This window comes from Ursus maritimus, unplaced genomic scaffold (genome assembly GCF_017311325.1).
Source record: "Ursus maritimus isolate PB19 unplaced genomic scaffold, ASM1731132v1 scaffold_10, whole genome shotgun sequence".
NCBI classification, from domain to species: Eukaryota; Metazoa; Chordata; class Mammalia; order Carnivora; family Ursidae; genus Ursus; species Ursus maritimus.
In genome coordinates this window covers 78,949,239-78,965,378 of record NW_024423344.1, presented here as the reverse complement: position 1 = coordinate 78,965,378, position 16,140 = coordinate 78,949,239, and the positions used below count along the sequence as shown (strand labels likewise).

General features: G+C 47.3%; 1 protein-coding gene across 3 annotated transcripts in view; it reads right to left on the bottom strand.

Annotated features, from left to right (window-relative positions):
- Window positions 1-1,117: 1,117 nt before the first annotated feature.
- The window catches only part of CUL4A (cullin 4A), a 47,258-nt gene continuing 32,235 nt past the window's right edge, over window positions 1,118-16,140 (bottom strand). For 2 of the 3 annotated variants that reach the window (XM_040624811.1, XM_040624816.1), the window contains 5 exons: window positions 11,300-11,413; window positions 8,797-8,902; window positions 8,442-8,614; window positions 3,851-4,003; window positions 1,118-2,183 (listed from right to left, as the gene is read on the bottom strand). In XM_040624811.1, the coding sequence (XP_040480745.1) occupies window positions 2,088-2,183; window positions 3,851-4,003; window positions 8,442-8,614; window positions 8,797-8,902; window positions 11,300-11,413 (642 nt within the window). In that variant the 3' untranslated portion in view covers window positions 1,118-2,087. The remainder of the gene's footprint in view (window positions 2,184-3,850; window positions 4,004-8,441; window positions 8,615-8,796; window positions 8,903-11,299; window positions 11,414-16,140) is intronic. The other variant, XM_040624822.1, reaches the window with a different exon arrangement.

The following is a 16,140-nucleotide window of genomic DNA, read 5'->3' as shown; positions in this document are numbered from 1 at the left end:
CACCACGCTAGGACAGGCTCTAAAACTTGTGGCAATTGCCCGTCTGTTTTCTCCTGCGACTCCAGAGTCACCTGGTCTGTCTTCTACGTTGAGGGCCGTATGGCGTCCTCAGACGCTGCAGATAAGCGTTAAGGTCAGCCACTACGTTCCTTCCTCAGGCTTTCTCTCTGCTCCCACGTCATGTAAACACGCTTTTCATGTGCGTATTTCCCTGTTTGCTACTAGGAATTTTGTCACGGTTTTGTGGCTATTGAAAACATGACTTTCCATTATATTTTGGCTTTTCTGTTAATTTTGTGTTCTGTTAAAAACTTAGTTCTTTTTTTTGGTCACAGCTTTTTCTCTGCTTCTCTTAGATTTTCTGGACTCGCCTCCTCTCCAATTTCACGGCTTCTTTCTCCCTCACTTCCCACACCATTTGTTCGGCCACATTGGCCTTTACTGCAACAACACCGTCCCCGAGCCCTGATTCATGAGAGGACGGGACAGCTCAACTCCCGAGACGGTGGCCCCGTCTGCTCCACTTCTGTGTCTCTCTGTCCGCTGTCCTGGACGTGGACTTTAAGTTGAAGAGTTATGAGGAATGTGCAGCTTGCATACCACAAGTTTTATTAACGTAATTTTAAGGCCAATTAAACTAATTTTATTCAGAGTTAAATCTACATTAAATTACAAGATTAACAATCTCTAGAGACAACGAACGCAGAGTTTAAGAAGTAGAAATCTATTTGGTCTTTTACAGACCACATATTATAGAACTGACAAATGAAAATTTTCAAATATAGAAATAATGATACTTCAAGGGTGAGGGTTTTCACATGGAAATCCACAAGATGTCGTATTTTAAACACGCATGTTTCAAAAAGGGAGAAACTTTTAATAATTTAGCACAAAATTAAATTATATAAACTTGGTATATCCCAGAAAATATTGCTTTAAACACTTATACCATGATCAAAATTCCTTTGGTAGCTTTTAATCAAAATGAAACATGCTATTATGTAAAATATAAAGTACTTTTAAATGTTACCAGAAAAGTATCTTTGTTACAGTTACGGTACCAACATCATCGTCCCCCTGCTCAACCTCGCCTATACACACACAACACGAAACCAGGTGCCAACAAAATCCTTTTAATCTTTTGACAAAATAACCTCTGCTTCACAATATCAAGACTTGGAGTCTCCTATAAAACTTTTTACACTGGTCACAGCACAGAGAGCAAACGGCTGTCCCTGCGCAGGACTGTAAAAACAAACCAAACTTTATTCGAGCAATTAAACAAATCAAACAGCAGTTACCCCGATGCAAAAACAGGGGCTGCTGGACGCAATCTTAGCAGAGTAAACACAAACACACCGCCCCAAACCCTAAACAGAAAATTCACAAACAACCCAGTGGAAGTAGAACAAAGACGCGCGTGGGCTCCCGCAGCAGGCACGCCCGACCCGGTGTTGTCCCGGCACACGGGACAGTCTCACTGAGAAACCTCGCTCTGAAGTCAATCATCAGAGCTTAAAACGTATGGAAAATAAACAAACAGATGCCAGTATGAGGTTGCATAATCGATCAGCCAGTGTCTGACACCGACTATTTCTTCCTAACGCTCACCCACGAGGGGCTCATTTCTAACCCAAGCGTCCCGCCCACCGAGAGCGCCTGCCTTCAGGAGTCCAGCAGCCGCTTCTGCGGCCCGCACATGCAGCACGGAGGTCTGTTCAGCTGTGCACTCATGATCACACACACCCCAAACCAAACCTTCAGCCTTCCGCCGCAAGAGCAACATCTTACAAAGGAAACTCTTTTAACCAATATCTTCTTGTCCAATCTCAGTTATTCTGCAACAGAGCAACAGAAACGATTTAAACACCAAAGAGAGTAAGAGGAAGAACTGGAGGGAAAGACACATATGCCGTTTGCAAACCCTTAAGCTTTGTGAAGGGTGATCCAAGAATCATCTCTTTTCCTTCTAATCCCAAAGTCTCCGTGCTGGCTGTGTCAGAAGTCCTGGAAACAGCACGGAAGTGCGTCACTGCTCTGAAGATACATTCTAGTGTCTCGCTGAGAGAAAACAGCTGGCCGACACGTCAGGCCACATAATGGTACTGATTCGGATTGTCCTTGTCTCTCTCCATATAGTCTCTGTCTATAAGAGATTCAATTCTCTTTTTCAAATCTCCAGGCTGAAAAAGAAAAACAAAACCCCTTCATTATAGAGGCATTAAATTTACACACATAGGGCAACAGAACACCACGAAGTATGTGGTTTTAATTATGTACACATATTACATACATAATTATAGAAAATGTACAAATCTATATGTAAACTATTTATAATCATAAGCTAATTATAAAATGAACCCAATGGAAGTCCCTACACTTCAAAGACAATGCTAACGTTACCTCTTGATGGAAGTGCTCCTGTGTGCACTGACAGTCAGAGCAGCCACAAGTGGTCAAGGGTGAGCGCACTCTTTGCCAGCACTCACTCACTCACTCACTCACTCACTCACAAGCACGGCAGACCCTACTGCAGGGTAACACATTTCGTTTGTCTGATGGGGAAATGTGATGACGTCTCAGGGCATCTTCATCCTCTGTAAGGACCTGTCTCCTTAAGTACTGTGTTGTGTTAGTGTGTACTGACTATCTGTGCTCTGCGGAGGGAGGGGGACCCCAGACCGCGAGTGCTCCCGAGCTGAAAGCAGGTGACGGCATCAGGACGGGGCTGCTCGGGAAGGGCGCCCCCGGCTCTGCTGTGGTAGGAAGCACACTTGTGTCACTTATGAGCAGCTTCTCCCTGTACAAGAGCACACGCTCTCTCTCAAAAGGCCTAACCGCTCAGTGACAGATCATACGTTCACAAGATATGGATCAGGGCTGCACTGCCACTACGGCTGCCGCACACCTCACCCACCATTTAGCCCTTTACCTGCTGGGTCTCATCGGCAAAGGGAAAACGAACACTCGCCCTGGCTAGAGGTAGGAAAGCATGGTGTCTGCAGAAGGGTTTTGTGACTGCGCGAGACTGCGGAGAACGCGCTGTTGCTGCAGGGCACAGCAGCCCCGTGCTTGCTCAGGTAAGACAGCTCCGGCCGTATCGGCGGTCTGCTCACTGATCCACCTCAACTCGACCCCCTCGGTGAAGATGGAGGCTCAGCTGCTCCTCTACCCAACTGGACAACACAGCATCAGGGAACTTCCAGCCCAGAGAAACACAGGGCCAGGCCCAGGCGCTGAAAAGCCAGGTCTCATGCGAGTCCCATACTTTCTAGGTGGAGGCTCATGTTTTAAAGAGCTTTTCCTAATGCTTCCCTAACTGGTTTGTACTCTACATACATCCCTATGCCCAGGGCAGTAGCTCTCAGTCCTAGAAACACGCATGGACTGAGCGGTTTCAGGGTTGTCTTTCTCATGCACAGAAATAAGAAGATATGTCAAAACAGAAAATGCTCTGGAGTTTGTCAATGCTGAGTAAATGAGCTGTCAGCAGGATTTCCTCAAATTCCCATGGCATAACCTGAACAGCTACACTACTGAGAAACACCGACTGGAGCACCGCCACGCACCTCCTCTTCCCCTCCTGAAAAGGTAACGAGTACAACATCCCTACAAGGGGGAGTTTTAGGGACTTCTCATTCCTATGACGCTGATGAACCACATCTGAGATAAAGACCCTACTGTCATCACTTGCCGGTTGTTGGACACCTGGTGGGCACACAAAGGTATATTTGTGCAGGAAACCATCACCTGTGACACAGGACAAAGGGGTCTATGGTGTTAAGAACTGATTGTGCTTTTCAATGTCCAGCACCATCCTACAAGTTTAAGTAAGCTCATACACATTTACCTTTACTGGAAATTTCAGCTGATTATACAATTCGGAAACGAGAAGATTATGGCCAAGAGTCTTTCTCATCTTCATTATTCTGACAATAGCAGCGTCAATCTGATACTGTCTGTCCTGAAACACGCGCTCAGTGGTGCTGACTTGTTCCTCCACCTGCATACGCACGAGAGAGTGAAGTGAAAGGTGTATTTCAGTGTCATTTCATATTGCTGAGTTTGATGAGAAACTTTTTTTTTTTTTAAAGATTTTATTTATTTATTTGACAGAGATAGAGACAGCCAGCGAGAGAGGGAACACAAGCAGGGGGAGTGGGAGAGGAAGAAGCAGGGTCATAGCAGAGGAGCCTGATGTGGGGCTCGATCCCAGAACGCCGGGATCATGCCCTGAGCCAAAGGCAGACGCTTAACGACTGAGCCACCCAGGCGCCCCTGATGAAAAACTTCTGATGCAAAGAAAGACCAAACTTTGGGTAAATTCTGTTCTGCTGTGTTCTGCATTTTTACCTGTTCAAGCAAAACCTAGCTTCCCAAGGACAGCAAGACTTCAACATCAAACCTTGAAAAATAAACTTAGGTTTCTCTTCTAAAAAAGCTACAAAATACTACATCAACTCTATATAATCCTGGATTAGATCTGGTAGCCAGGAAAAAAACAAATCAAAATAAAAGTGTAACAGCTAGCAGAGTTTATTCTGGAAGCTTTGCTCAACATCAGGAAACCTACTCGTGTAACTAGTATCACAGCAGTTTCAAGGTTAGAGTACATGACCCTCTTGACAGATGCTGCGAAGACACAGTAAAACTCAGCCTAGTCTTGACCTAAAACAAATGTTAACATATAAGGAGCAATTAAAAAAAAACCTCAACAGGATAAAAAGCTATTATCAGAAGCAAATGGCAAATACTGGTAACAACTTCATGTTACAGAGCAACCTGATGGAGATCCGCAGATCTCGGGCAGGCAGGGGAGAGGCAGGGCCGTGCACGTACGCGAGGTAAGTACGCTTCAGAAAGACAGAAGCCAAGCTTTCCAAAGGGATCCATGACCCCAAAAAGGTTAATGTTTCCTGTACCTGAGATTTAAAATAAATAAATCAGGAAGTGAAGAAAATGCCTGGCAGCACTATTACTTCCTAAAAATGTTATTTCGGGGGTGGGGGTGCACGCCCGGGCGGCTCAGTCAGTTACGCATCCGACTCTGACCTTGATCCGCACCGGGTTTGGAGCCTACTTAAAAACAAAGTCATTTCAGAGGTCCTAGCTACGCACTGAGAGAACTAGAGAGGCTACTGAGAAGAAGCAGACACATGGTAAGTGTTTGTACAAGAGCTACAAATCCAAAACGCCAAGAAAACCAACGGAGAAACCGTCAAAGATGATGAGAGTTTAGTGAAGTGGCTGGATACAAGATAAACGGTGCTCATATATACATACTGGTAATAACTAGTCATGCATGTCAACAGAGAAGATGCCCCTTTATCCGGTGCATTTTCTTGGCCCTTCTTGCCTCAAGTCTTCGGCGCCTTCCCCAAACCCTTCGTAGGTGTGACCAGTCTCTACAGAGCTGTCTGTGACCTGCCTCTTCAGGCCTCACCCGGCTCAGCTCTGCCTTTGGTGGGAAAGTCTTCCCTGGCCCACGGCATTAGCCTTTCCTGTACTTCTCCACCCTAACTTTGACCTCAAGTCTAACAAGTTCATCAATGTGTAATCATCGGGTACCTGTCTGCTCAAAATTCCTTGAAACAGAGATTTGTGAGAATATATTATTGTTAATGGATGAATTCTCAGTGCTTCACAGAGGACCTGGCCCAGAGAAGGTGCTTAATAAGTATTTGTTGAACTATCTAATAAAGAAATATGCAAGACTCTAAGTAGAACACTCCCACGGAGAGAAGAGATTTATACTCCTGTATATACAAACATGGCTATGAATCAGATTTAGTATATGGTAAAAATAAAAACTGAAAATTAGTGTAATGCAGTCTGAATAAAAAATGCCCATGTTATTTGAGGGACAAAGACAGGACAAAATTAATCTCAAGCTCACTGGGAGAATAAATTTATAGGAATAGGTACATTAATGAAAAGAATTTGGGTGCTGGCTATGGAACAGATCAACAGAATTTATAGAACAGAATTGAGAAATTGACCCATAACATGTGAATTTAATAAATAAAGGTGACAATTCAAATAAGTTGTCAGAAAATGGTATTTTCAATTCAGTTTTAGAATAGAAAGAGTGCTTTTTGATATTAAAATAATTTCTACGTTGCTCAAAGAAAAACTTAAATGTAAAAACTACTAGAAAAATACAAGTAATTATTTTTAAATGTTGGAGTAAAGGAAGGTTTTTCCTAGGCACGATCCTGAAGTCAGAAACTATAAAGGAAAAGACTATACTTAAGAACTTAAAAACTTCCACGTTGGGGAAAGGAAAAAAAAATCTCAAAACACAAAATTATCTGTCACAAATGATGAAGGGTCAATCTCTTTAATATATAAAGGACAAGCACTAAGAAGAGAAAGAATATGCCAGCATGTGCGCCAGTGACTTGAACAAGGAATTAATTAGACAAAAACACAAATGGCTCCTGGTACTAGAGTCATCAACGTTTCTAAAGTGCTGACAGGTGCTTGGCCAAGAGGGTTTGTAAACACTGTTATTTAATTCACACGACCTGTGGTGGTATTATGTCTACTTTAAAAGACGAAGAATTGAGGATCAGAAAAGACTACATAATTTGCATAAGCTACCAAATGGCATAAAGATGCTCAAAGAAATTCAAGCAAAAATGGCAATGAACTATTTTTGTAAGAACAGGGTGGGCAAAGGGCAGGTGGATGGAGGGCTGGCCCCCCTGTAACACTAGACGCTGAAATCTGGTAAAAATCTGTCAGACTTCCATTTGGCAAAGGGTGGTCAAACTAACAAAAGTACACATTCTTTGACCCTGTAACTCCAGGGAAACAATTTTATTATTTATTTACTTAGGTTTTAAAAGACATGTATTAGAGAGAGCGAGCGAGAGGGAACACAAGTGGGGGGGGGCAGAGGGAGAGGGAGAAGCAGACTCCCCGCTGAGCAGGGAGCCTGATCTGGGACTTGATCCCGGGCCCCTGAGATCATGACCTGAGCTGACGGCAGACGCTTCACCGACCGAGCCCCCAGGTGCGCCAATGGGCAACGATTTTATACTAAAGAAACAATCTAACAAGCATATAGGAATCTCTGTGCCAGGATGTTTTACGTAAAGTTATTTCCAGCAAAGATGGAAGGAACTTAAATGCCTTTCAACAAGGGCACTGCCAAGCTCCCGTACATTCACACAGCCAACTACTCTGTGCCCATGAAAAACCAAGTCCTGACATGGAAAGAGGCCCACAATAGAGAATAAGAACAGGTTACAAGATATACACACAAATGGCATATACAGAGTAATCCCATTGAAGAAAGAAAAGATTATATATTTACATCACAGGAAAGAGCTACGAGAGTGCAAATGAAAGTGGCAGTAGAGGTTACCTCTAGGGGAGAGAGAGGACAGTCCCACTTTGAAACTATAACTCCAAAACTGTACACCTTTTAATCACTCTACCAGAAATCCCTAATATTAAAAAAGATGGAGCAAAGAATATATGCATTTAAATCTTTAACAAGTATATCAAATTGCCCACTAAAAGCATCTTTTAAAAAATAAAAACATAAAGAAAACACCTGTTTTCTCACATACTTGCCAACTCTGGATACTATCAAACTTCCAAACATTTCCTAATTGATAGTGAAAAGTAGAATATTATCTTAATTTCAATTTAAAAAAATTCCTGATGAGAATGAACATCTTTTATATAGTTTACTAGTCCTCTGCATTTCTCTTCGTATAATCTAAACTTACTTCCAGCCGGGCTACACCGGAACTCCTGCTGGTAGTGAAGTGGCCAGTATCCACTGCTGGGAGCAGAGAAGCCGGGAAACCACCCGAGATCAGCTGAAGCTGCTCTTGTGTTGTCTGAGGCAACCTCGTGCCTCACAAGGACGTTCCCCTCATTTACGTGCTCGGAGGCAGCTGGACACCCTCTTACGTATGTGGGACCAGGGGTGCCAGTGCCCTCCTGGCCTCCGTGCACAACAGCCCAGGGGCACGAGGGCCTCCGCATCAGGAAGGGCCCGAGGGCAGTGGTACAGAATGCGCTCTGGATACAAGACAGCTGAGCATCTCACCAAAGCTAGAGACGCTCCACCGCACAGGCTGCAGCCACAATGTCAGTGGGTCTGTGACACCCACGACCCTCAGCACTTCTAGCCCAGACCCTGGTGAGGCCAAGGCTGAAATGCGCTGCACAGAAGTAAGAAGGCAAGTGACTGGGCTTTGGACACAAGCTCTCGACGCGACGAGAATCCGGCAGAGAAGAGCTGGCTCTCACTCCACTTTTGTGAAGAGGGATGGTCACTCACGCGCATTCCTTTCTCACGTTCATTCCCACCGTGAATACGAAGTTAAGCAGCGCCACATTAGGGTGCTCGGAAAGGACTCTAAGCACCGAGGGCCCCTCAGCGAGTGCCCGGCTGATAAAACAAGGAAGTCTGTACGTACGGTTTCCTTCATCTGGATCTGGTTGATCTTTATCCGAAACAACTTGTGCTTGAACTCCCCGTTGAACGTGAACGTGTCCCCGTCTTCCACCTCCTTCCCTTTGGGACTTTTAACCAGAACTCGTGCTTTGCCACACGCCAGGGACTGTAGCGTCCTTCGCAGTTCGCTGTCCTCTGAATGGGGAGAAAACCAGGCAGCGGCCACCATCAAAGTGAGTGAGACTCGGCAAGAGTGAAAGGAGCCACGCTCTCGGTGTGGCTGGCAGAGACCAAGCCTGCATCTTCTCCTCAACGACATGTTTTAAGAACAAGGACACACAGAAACCACACATTTACCCAGAGAGGAGGACTCTTACCTATCCCTGTGGCCATTTTTATTTCTTCGAAGCTGAACCCATCCCCTTCATTGAACATGAGGAGCACCAGCGTCTGGAAGAGGGACACCTGGAACTCCTTCTTTCCCTTAAAGAAAATGGGCGTGTCACGTGTGAAGCTGTCTGCATAATCTTTGGAAAAGCTTAAGAGGTTTCTTTTCACTCTCAAACTTTGTGGGGTATGGGGCTAGGAAATTATTAATCAGCCACCAAACAAGAAAAAATTAAGTAAATGATTATACAAGAATAAAATGACTCGATATTGCATTTGAAAATTCTTTTCTTGAAGCATTTTTTAACGTAGTAAAGAGATTCTTCAGTAAATCGTGAACAAGAGGATTATCATTACTTGAAGTCACATACTGCTGACCCATGTCCAGCAGCAGCCCCCCCAACCCATTTTTAGCCTGTAGAGGTCCTTTTCATGGTGGTGGGAGTGCCGCTGGAGGGGGCAGAACACGTATGAAGACGCTGGCAGAAGATCCAGCCGACACCTTGGTTAACAGGCCGAGTGAACGCGCAAACACGGAGGTGACCATGAACTTGGCCTAGCCTCCCCCTGTGTGTGCCTGTGATGTGCTCAACCACGCAAACTGGGCCTTGGACCTCACACCGTCTCCCACTCTTATTCACCGAGTCCCCACGGCAGAGGTCCACACACGCACGCAGTGAGCTCCGTGCGAAGGAAAGCTGAGAGGATCTGGGGGAGGGTCACGTGTGCAGAGGCAGGTAAGGGTATGTGTAATTTACACACATTGTATATATGCTTGCCTCATTTATAGGATACAGTGCATTAGAAAGAACTAGCAAAACAGAAATTTTCTAAATTTTCTGCCTCGTGTATCCAACCAGATTTTATTTATAAAACTGAAGTTAAACGGACACCAAGGTGCTGTTATGTGACCTGCTTCTTTCTGTTATCAATACATGGCGTGCACTTTCCTGTATCTTGTCCCTTTTCACACTAGCACTGCAACCAGCAGGTTTATTCTTTTTTTTTTTTTAATGATTTTTTATTATATTATGTTAGTCACCATACAGTACATCCCCGGTTTCCGATGTAAAGCTCGATGATTCATTAGTTGCGTATAACACCCAGTGCACCATGCAATACGTGCCCTCCTTACTACCCATCACCAGTCTATCCCATTCCCCACCCTCCTCCCCTCTGAAGCCCTCAGTTTGTTTCTCATAGTCCATAGTCTCTCATGCTTCATTCCCCCTCTGATTACCCCCTCTTTCTTTATCCCTTTCTTCCCCTACCGATCTTCCTACTTCTTATGTCCCATAGATGAGAGAAATCATATGATAGTTGTCTTTCTCTGCTTGACTTATTTCACTTAGCATTATCTCCTCCAGTGCTGTCCATGTTGCAGCAAATGTTGAGAATTCGTTTTTTCTGATAGCTGAGTCATATTCCATTGTATATATGGACCACAACTTCTTAATCCAGTCATCTGTTGAAGGGCATCTCGGCTCCTTCCACGATTTAGCTATTGTGGACAATGCTGCTATGAACATTGGGGTGCATATGGCCCTTCTCTTCACTACGTCTGTATCTTTGGGGTAAACACCCAGTAGTGCAATGGCTGGATCATAGGGGAGCTCAATTTTTAACTTTTTAAGGGACCTCCACACTGTTTTCCAGAGTGGCTGTACCAACTTGCATTCCCACCAACAATGTAGAAGGGATCCCCTTTTTCCACATCCTCTCCAACAATTGTTGTTTCTTGCCTTGTCTATTTTTGCCATTCTAACTGGCGTAAGGTGGTATCTCAGTGTGGTTTTGATTTGAATTTCCCTGATGGCTAATGATTTTGAACATTTTTTCATATGTTTGTTAGCAGCAGGCTTATTCTTGACTACGAGAACGTCTCATTAAGATGGATTTTCAGAACTGGCACTACCGTGACGAGGCCTGGGACGTCAGGGGCCGGGGCTGCGCTGCCAAACCGCCCTCCCTAAAGCTCACAGGCTCCCTCTCCCACTGGCGACAGGTGCTGTGCCTTCGAGTTTTAGCCTTGATAAGGTTCTGTAGGTAAAATGTGGTATTTTACTGCATTAGTCTGTAACCCTTTGGCAGAGAAGTAGAACATATTTTCATTGACTTCGACTTTTTTAGCCTGGCTTTCATGAGGTACCTCTACACGACCTGTGCTCTTCCTGACGTACGGAACGCTTCAAGTGCGTCACCTTTGCGCAGAGGTCGGGCTAACCTTCTGTGTATCGTTCCGCTTCTAGTCTGCGTGCTGCCCGAGCCAGCACTCCTTTGCTCTTTTTTCAGCCACGTAAATGCTCTTCTATTTTTATTGATTTCTTATTGACTTTTATCGACTGGAATATTACTCCTTCAACTATTTAATTTTATTGACCCAGAAAAGCCAGTACTGAGTTACACTGAATAATCTTTTCCTTTGTCACCAAAGTTCAACAATTTAAAAAATGCTAGTAACATATTTATAAAAAAGTGAAACAAAGAACTTACTTCCTTAAACTCTGCTTTTAAAACGGCATGCCCCAAGGTAGTTTGCCACTGAAGTTTTCGACCACTGTGCTTTCCGAGATAAAATGTCTTAAATACTTCCTGAAGTTTAACCATCTGCCAAGCACAGGAAAACAACAAACGTTAATTGTGCTAAATAAACACCGTTCATCTACAGAACCACATGTTGCTCAGTCTACAGAGTTCACGATTTTTCACAGCTGAATGGAGAGATCAGTTCTGTATCTTGAGCACTGTTTTTCTGGATTATTCCACGACCTGTGAACACGTGCGCCATCTGGGGTTTTCCTCCCGCCTGCGATGCTGCCTGAGGTGGTACCCGAGGCACTTGCCGTACACACAGGCTGCGCTGGGCAGCGTCCACACCGCACCCCGGGCTCCCCGGCCAGTGGCACGTACCCGCCACACCACCGAGGCCGTCCCCGATCAGAGACGCTCTCCGCAGGCCTAGCCGCGGCGTCAGGTCTCGGTGCTCCGACCGTGCACTCCGGGGCTCTGGCAATGGCCGCTGGCCGGGTGCTGTCCGATGCCGCGAGCGCCCATGCACAGGAGGCACGACAGGCCACTGTCTCCATCATTACTTTCTGCGAAGATTTCTCGCACCTTCCAGACTTCCTCCCACTTCTGTACTGCTGTGATCTCACTTTAAGTTCCTGAGCCCCTCCTCCTCGTCTGGGTGCCCACGCCTCCCGCACCCCAGCACTCTGCTCTTCCTAATGGACGCCACATGACCCCTTCTCCCTCTCTCTGCTCGACTCCCTGGACGTCCCCACCACTCTGGACCCAGGACAGCCGATGGTCTGTGCTGCTTCAGGCTTCAACTAGTGAAATGACCCTGCCTAACAGTTTTGCACACAGCAGCCCCTGCCCTCCGTGTCTCCGTCTCAACGTCCACTCCTTCTGAGCCTTCCTCGGTTGGTCTCCCACCCGCCCTGGACACAGTGGCACCCTCAGCCCATGGTCCTGCGTACCAGCTACTCGGCTCATTCCCTTGTCAGTATCCCTTGGCTGCTTCCAAGTTCTTAGCATAAAGAGCAAACTCTCTCGAGGCTTGCCACGGTCCCTTCCTTCCGAACCGCTGACTGTGCTGGCCTGTCCTGGGCCTCCTCCACTTGACCAAGCACGCCGTGCTGTCCTCCCTCAGGCTTCCAGTGGGAACCCGACGCCATGCCCACTCATCTTTAAGAGCTCCTTCCTCACGGAGGTCTTCTCCAGCTGCTCTTGGCTCTGACAGCATCTACAGAAACTTGTGAACGCCGCTCCTGCTGCCTGCTGCACCCCGTCAGTTCCTGCGTGCTCCGTCCAAGCCAGAATGCCCATCAGCCTCACATCTGCGTGGCAAACCTGTCCTCACGCTTCCAGACTATTACCCGCACCCGTTACCCATCGTCAAGAACAAATCCCAGACACGATTGTCATTTTGTTTCTAAGTCTTTTAGTATCTATCTGAAAAGCAGTGACTCTTTCAGAACACGTATCTACCACTGTATGACCCCCAAACAATAAAAGCTAATACTGTGATACGCTTCCTAAAAACTTTTTCCCTGAGATTAATTCCTGGGAGCAGTAAGAATAGTGAGAGGACAGCAGCTAACACTGGGTGATTACTATGCGCCAATTACAACCCCAGGCTCAAAATGGATCGGAGACCTAAATATGAGAGCTAAGACTATAAAGCTCTCAGCAGAAAATATAGGGGTAAATTTTCATGACCTTGGATTTGGCAATAGTTCTTAGATATGACACGAAAAAGTAACAACAGAGAAAACAGATCAGACTTTATCAAAATTCTAAAATTCTGTGCAAAGAACACTATCAAAAAAGTAAAAAGACATCTCACAGAATGGGAGAAGATATTTGCAAATCACATACCTGATAAGGATCTAGTGCCCAGAATACAGAAGAACCCTTATAATTTAGCATCAGAAAGACAGGTACCACACTCACAAAACGGGTAAAGGCCTTGCACAGACGGTTCTTCAAAGAGCTACAGCGGCGATGAGCACATGAACTGACGTTCAACGATACCGTTCTTCATCAGGAAAAGCAGATCAAACCAAGATGAGACACTGAGTCACACCCACTAAGACAGCTAACTAACAAGTGTGGATGAGGACGTGGAGACACTAGAAGGCCTGTGTGCCTCCGATGGGGGTGGGAAAGGAGGCAGGTACTGTGGAAAACCAGCAGTTTCTCCAACAGTCGAACAGGATTATCACGTGACCCAGCACTTCCACTCCCAGGTGGAGACCCCAAAGGAACTGAAAGCAGGAACTCCGGTATTTACACGTTCCTGTCACGGCAGTGACACTCACAGCGGCCAGAAGGTGGAAGCAACTCAAGTGTCCAGGGAAGGACGGATGGACAGATGGACAAAATGTGGTCTATGTGCACCCCGGAGCATCACTCAGCCCTAAAAAGGAAGGAAGCACGACACAGGCTGCAGCATAGATGGGCCTTGAAAACAGGATGCCGAGTGCAAGAAGTCGGACACAACAGGCCACAAAGTGTGGTTTCCATTATGTTCATACCCAGAACAGAAAATCCAGGGACAGCAGGTTAGCGGGTGTGTAGGTCTGGGCAGATGGAACGGGAGGGAGCACTCAACGGGTGCAGGGTTCTGTCTGGGAGGAACTAGACGAAGGCGCCCACAACTGCACAGCTTCAAGCGGTAAACTGTAGGTACGCTCCACCTACAACTGATTTATTTATATTTATATTGTAGGTATATTTTTAAAAAGGCACAATATGGTAAGCCTCTATGATCTTTTGCTAGAAAACAAAAGAGTACCAAAAAACCCGTAAGGGCCTGTAGAAGGACAAAGGGCCTGTAAGGCGCTCCACCAGCCGGATGTGGGACAGCACGGACACTGAGGCAAGTAACCAAGAGTCCGTACAGATAAAGACAGAGAAAGCCACTGTTCAGGAAGGTGAAAGTGGACTCAGGCAGGAGAGTCTGATGGGGAAGAAGGAGTATCTTCCCACAGATTACTTCAAAATTACAAAAGGAATAATACTAACCAGTCGAGAACCCAGCTAACACCTTAACCTAATGATGACCTGGACCACCACCAACAGACAGGGGCTGCCGGACAGCATGGGCCTCCTGACGCCGTGCTGAGCGAAACCCGTGTGCAATTCTGGCTGGACAAGCGTGGCCTGGATTGAATCCCACATGGCCAATGGAGATAATTCGTGAACACTGCATGCGGTTCTCAAACGCATGAGACTCCAGAAAGAAAGAGGGTGGCGTAGTAGCTGTGACGGACGAAGACAACCATGGCTAAGAGCAGTGTGGGGCCTGGGCCAGGTCTGGACAAAAACAGAGAGAGCTCCCCATGGGATAATCGCCGCAGCACTGGCAGGGGCCTGACTCAACCATGAGCGTGGGGAAGCACCGGCCAAGGTATCCAGGGCTAGGAGACTGCGTCGCACGTGGCAGGAACACACCGCCCATCCCGCAGAGAGGCGCAGCAGCACCAGCAGCGGGCTGCAGACACGGGCATCAGCTTCTGCGGACGCTCCAACTATTCTCGCCAAGTCCCTAGAGTCTCCACGACCTGGAAAGCAGCAGCAGACAAACTCGGCAGCACCCCACGAGGCACAGCAGTGACCTCCCCGGCCTGCTGAGCGCGGGCGAAAGCAGCAGCAGACAAACTCGGCAGCACCCCCACGAGGCACAGCAGTGACCTCCCCGGCCTGCTGAGCGCGGGCGAAAGCAGCAGCAGACAAACTCGGCAGCACCCCACGAGGCACAGCAGTGACCTCCCCGGCCTGCTGAGCGCGGGCGGAGGCGAGGGATGGTTTTCTGCAGGAGGCTCCACCTTGCTGAGGGACACACAGAGGCCCCGGAGAAGGTGGGAACTGGGGGTGGGGGCGTGGAGCCCTGCAGGCCGCTTAGGACAGAGCCTCCGCATCTGTAGACAGCAGACGCGCTCCCCACAGCGTGGGGACTCCGGCAGGGAGGAGGGGATGAGCACAATCTGGGGTGCTGAGCCTGGGACGTCCGTCCGTGTGCACTCAGGCCCAGGGACCCACAGGCTGGAGTCTGAGGGCCTGTGTGGGCTGAGAAGGGAGCTGAAGGGCTCTGGGAACGTCAGTGTGCAGAGTAGAGGCAGAGGAAAAACAGAAGACAATGTGTAATATGGGAGGTCAACTGTACTTCAACAATAAGTTAAAAACAAACAAACAATAAGAATAAAACGACAAAGGCAACCAGCGGGGTCAGAAACAGAAGAAAGTCCTGAAAGACATGGTCTTGGAAACAGAACAAGCAGCCCCCAGAGGAACTGTTTCCACCCTGGGCTCCCAGTCCCTGCACTCCACGCCTTTCTGGGCCCTTTCTAGAAGGCCCTCGTCCCTGCCGTTTCTACTTCCTGGTGCCACACCGGAAGCAGCCCTCTTCCCCGTCACTGGGTATTATAATTAATGGTGCTGGGGCTGACTTTAAGTTCCCGAGCCCAGTGTCCTCTCTCGAATCTGCAAATCCCCAGCAGGCCTGAAGCTGTGGCTGACCTATGAAGCCCTGAGCAGTGGCGCCCATGAGACCCACCGTGTGCACACTGGGACGGAATGACAGCCAGCAAGTCATGCCTCCCAGCACCTGTGCCGCTGCCGCCTCAACAGTCACCCAGGGGACTTGGGGGGGGGGGTGCGGGGGAGTCAGAAGGAGCCAGACAGGGACACAGGCAGTCACGGAGCAACACTGCTTTCCAGAGACTACAAGGACAGGGTGATTTAAAAAACCCTCTCAATTAAGTATTTTGTGACACGTCTGCACATGGGAAGCGTGTAAGGAGTCTACGCTGATCTATAATGCTCTT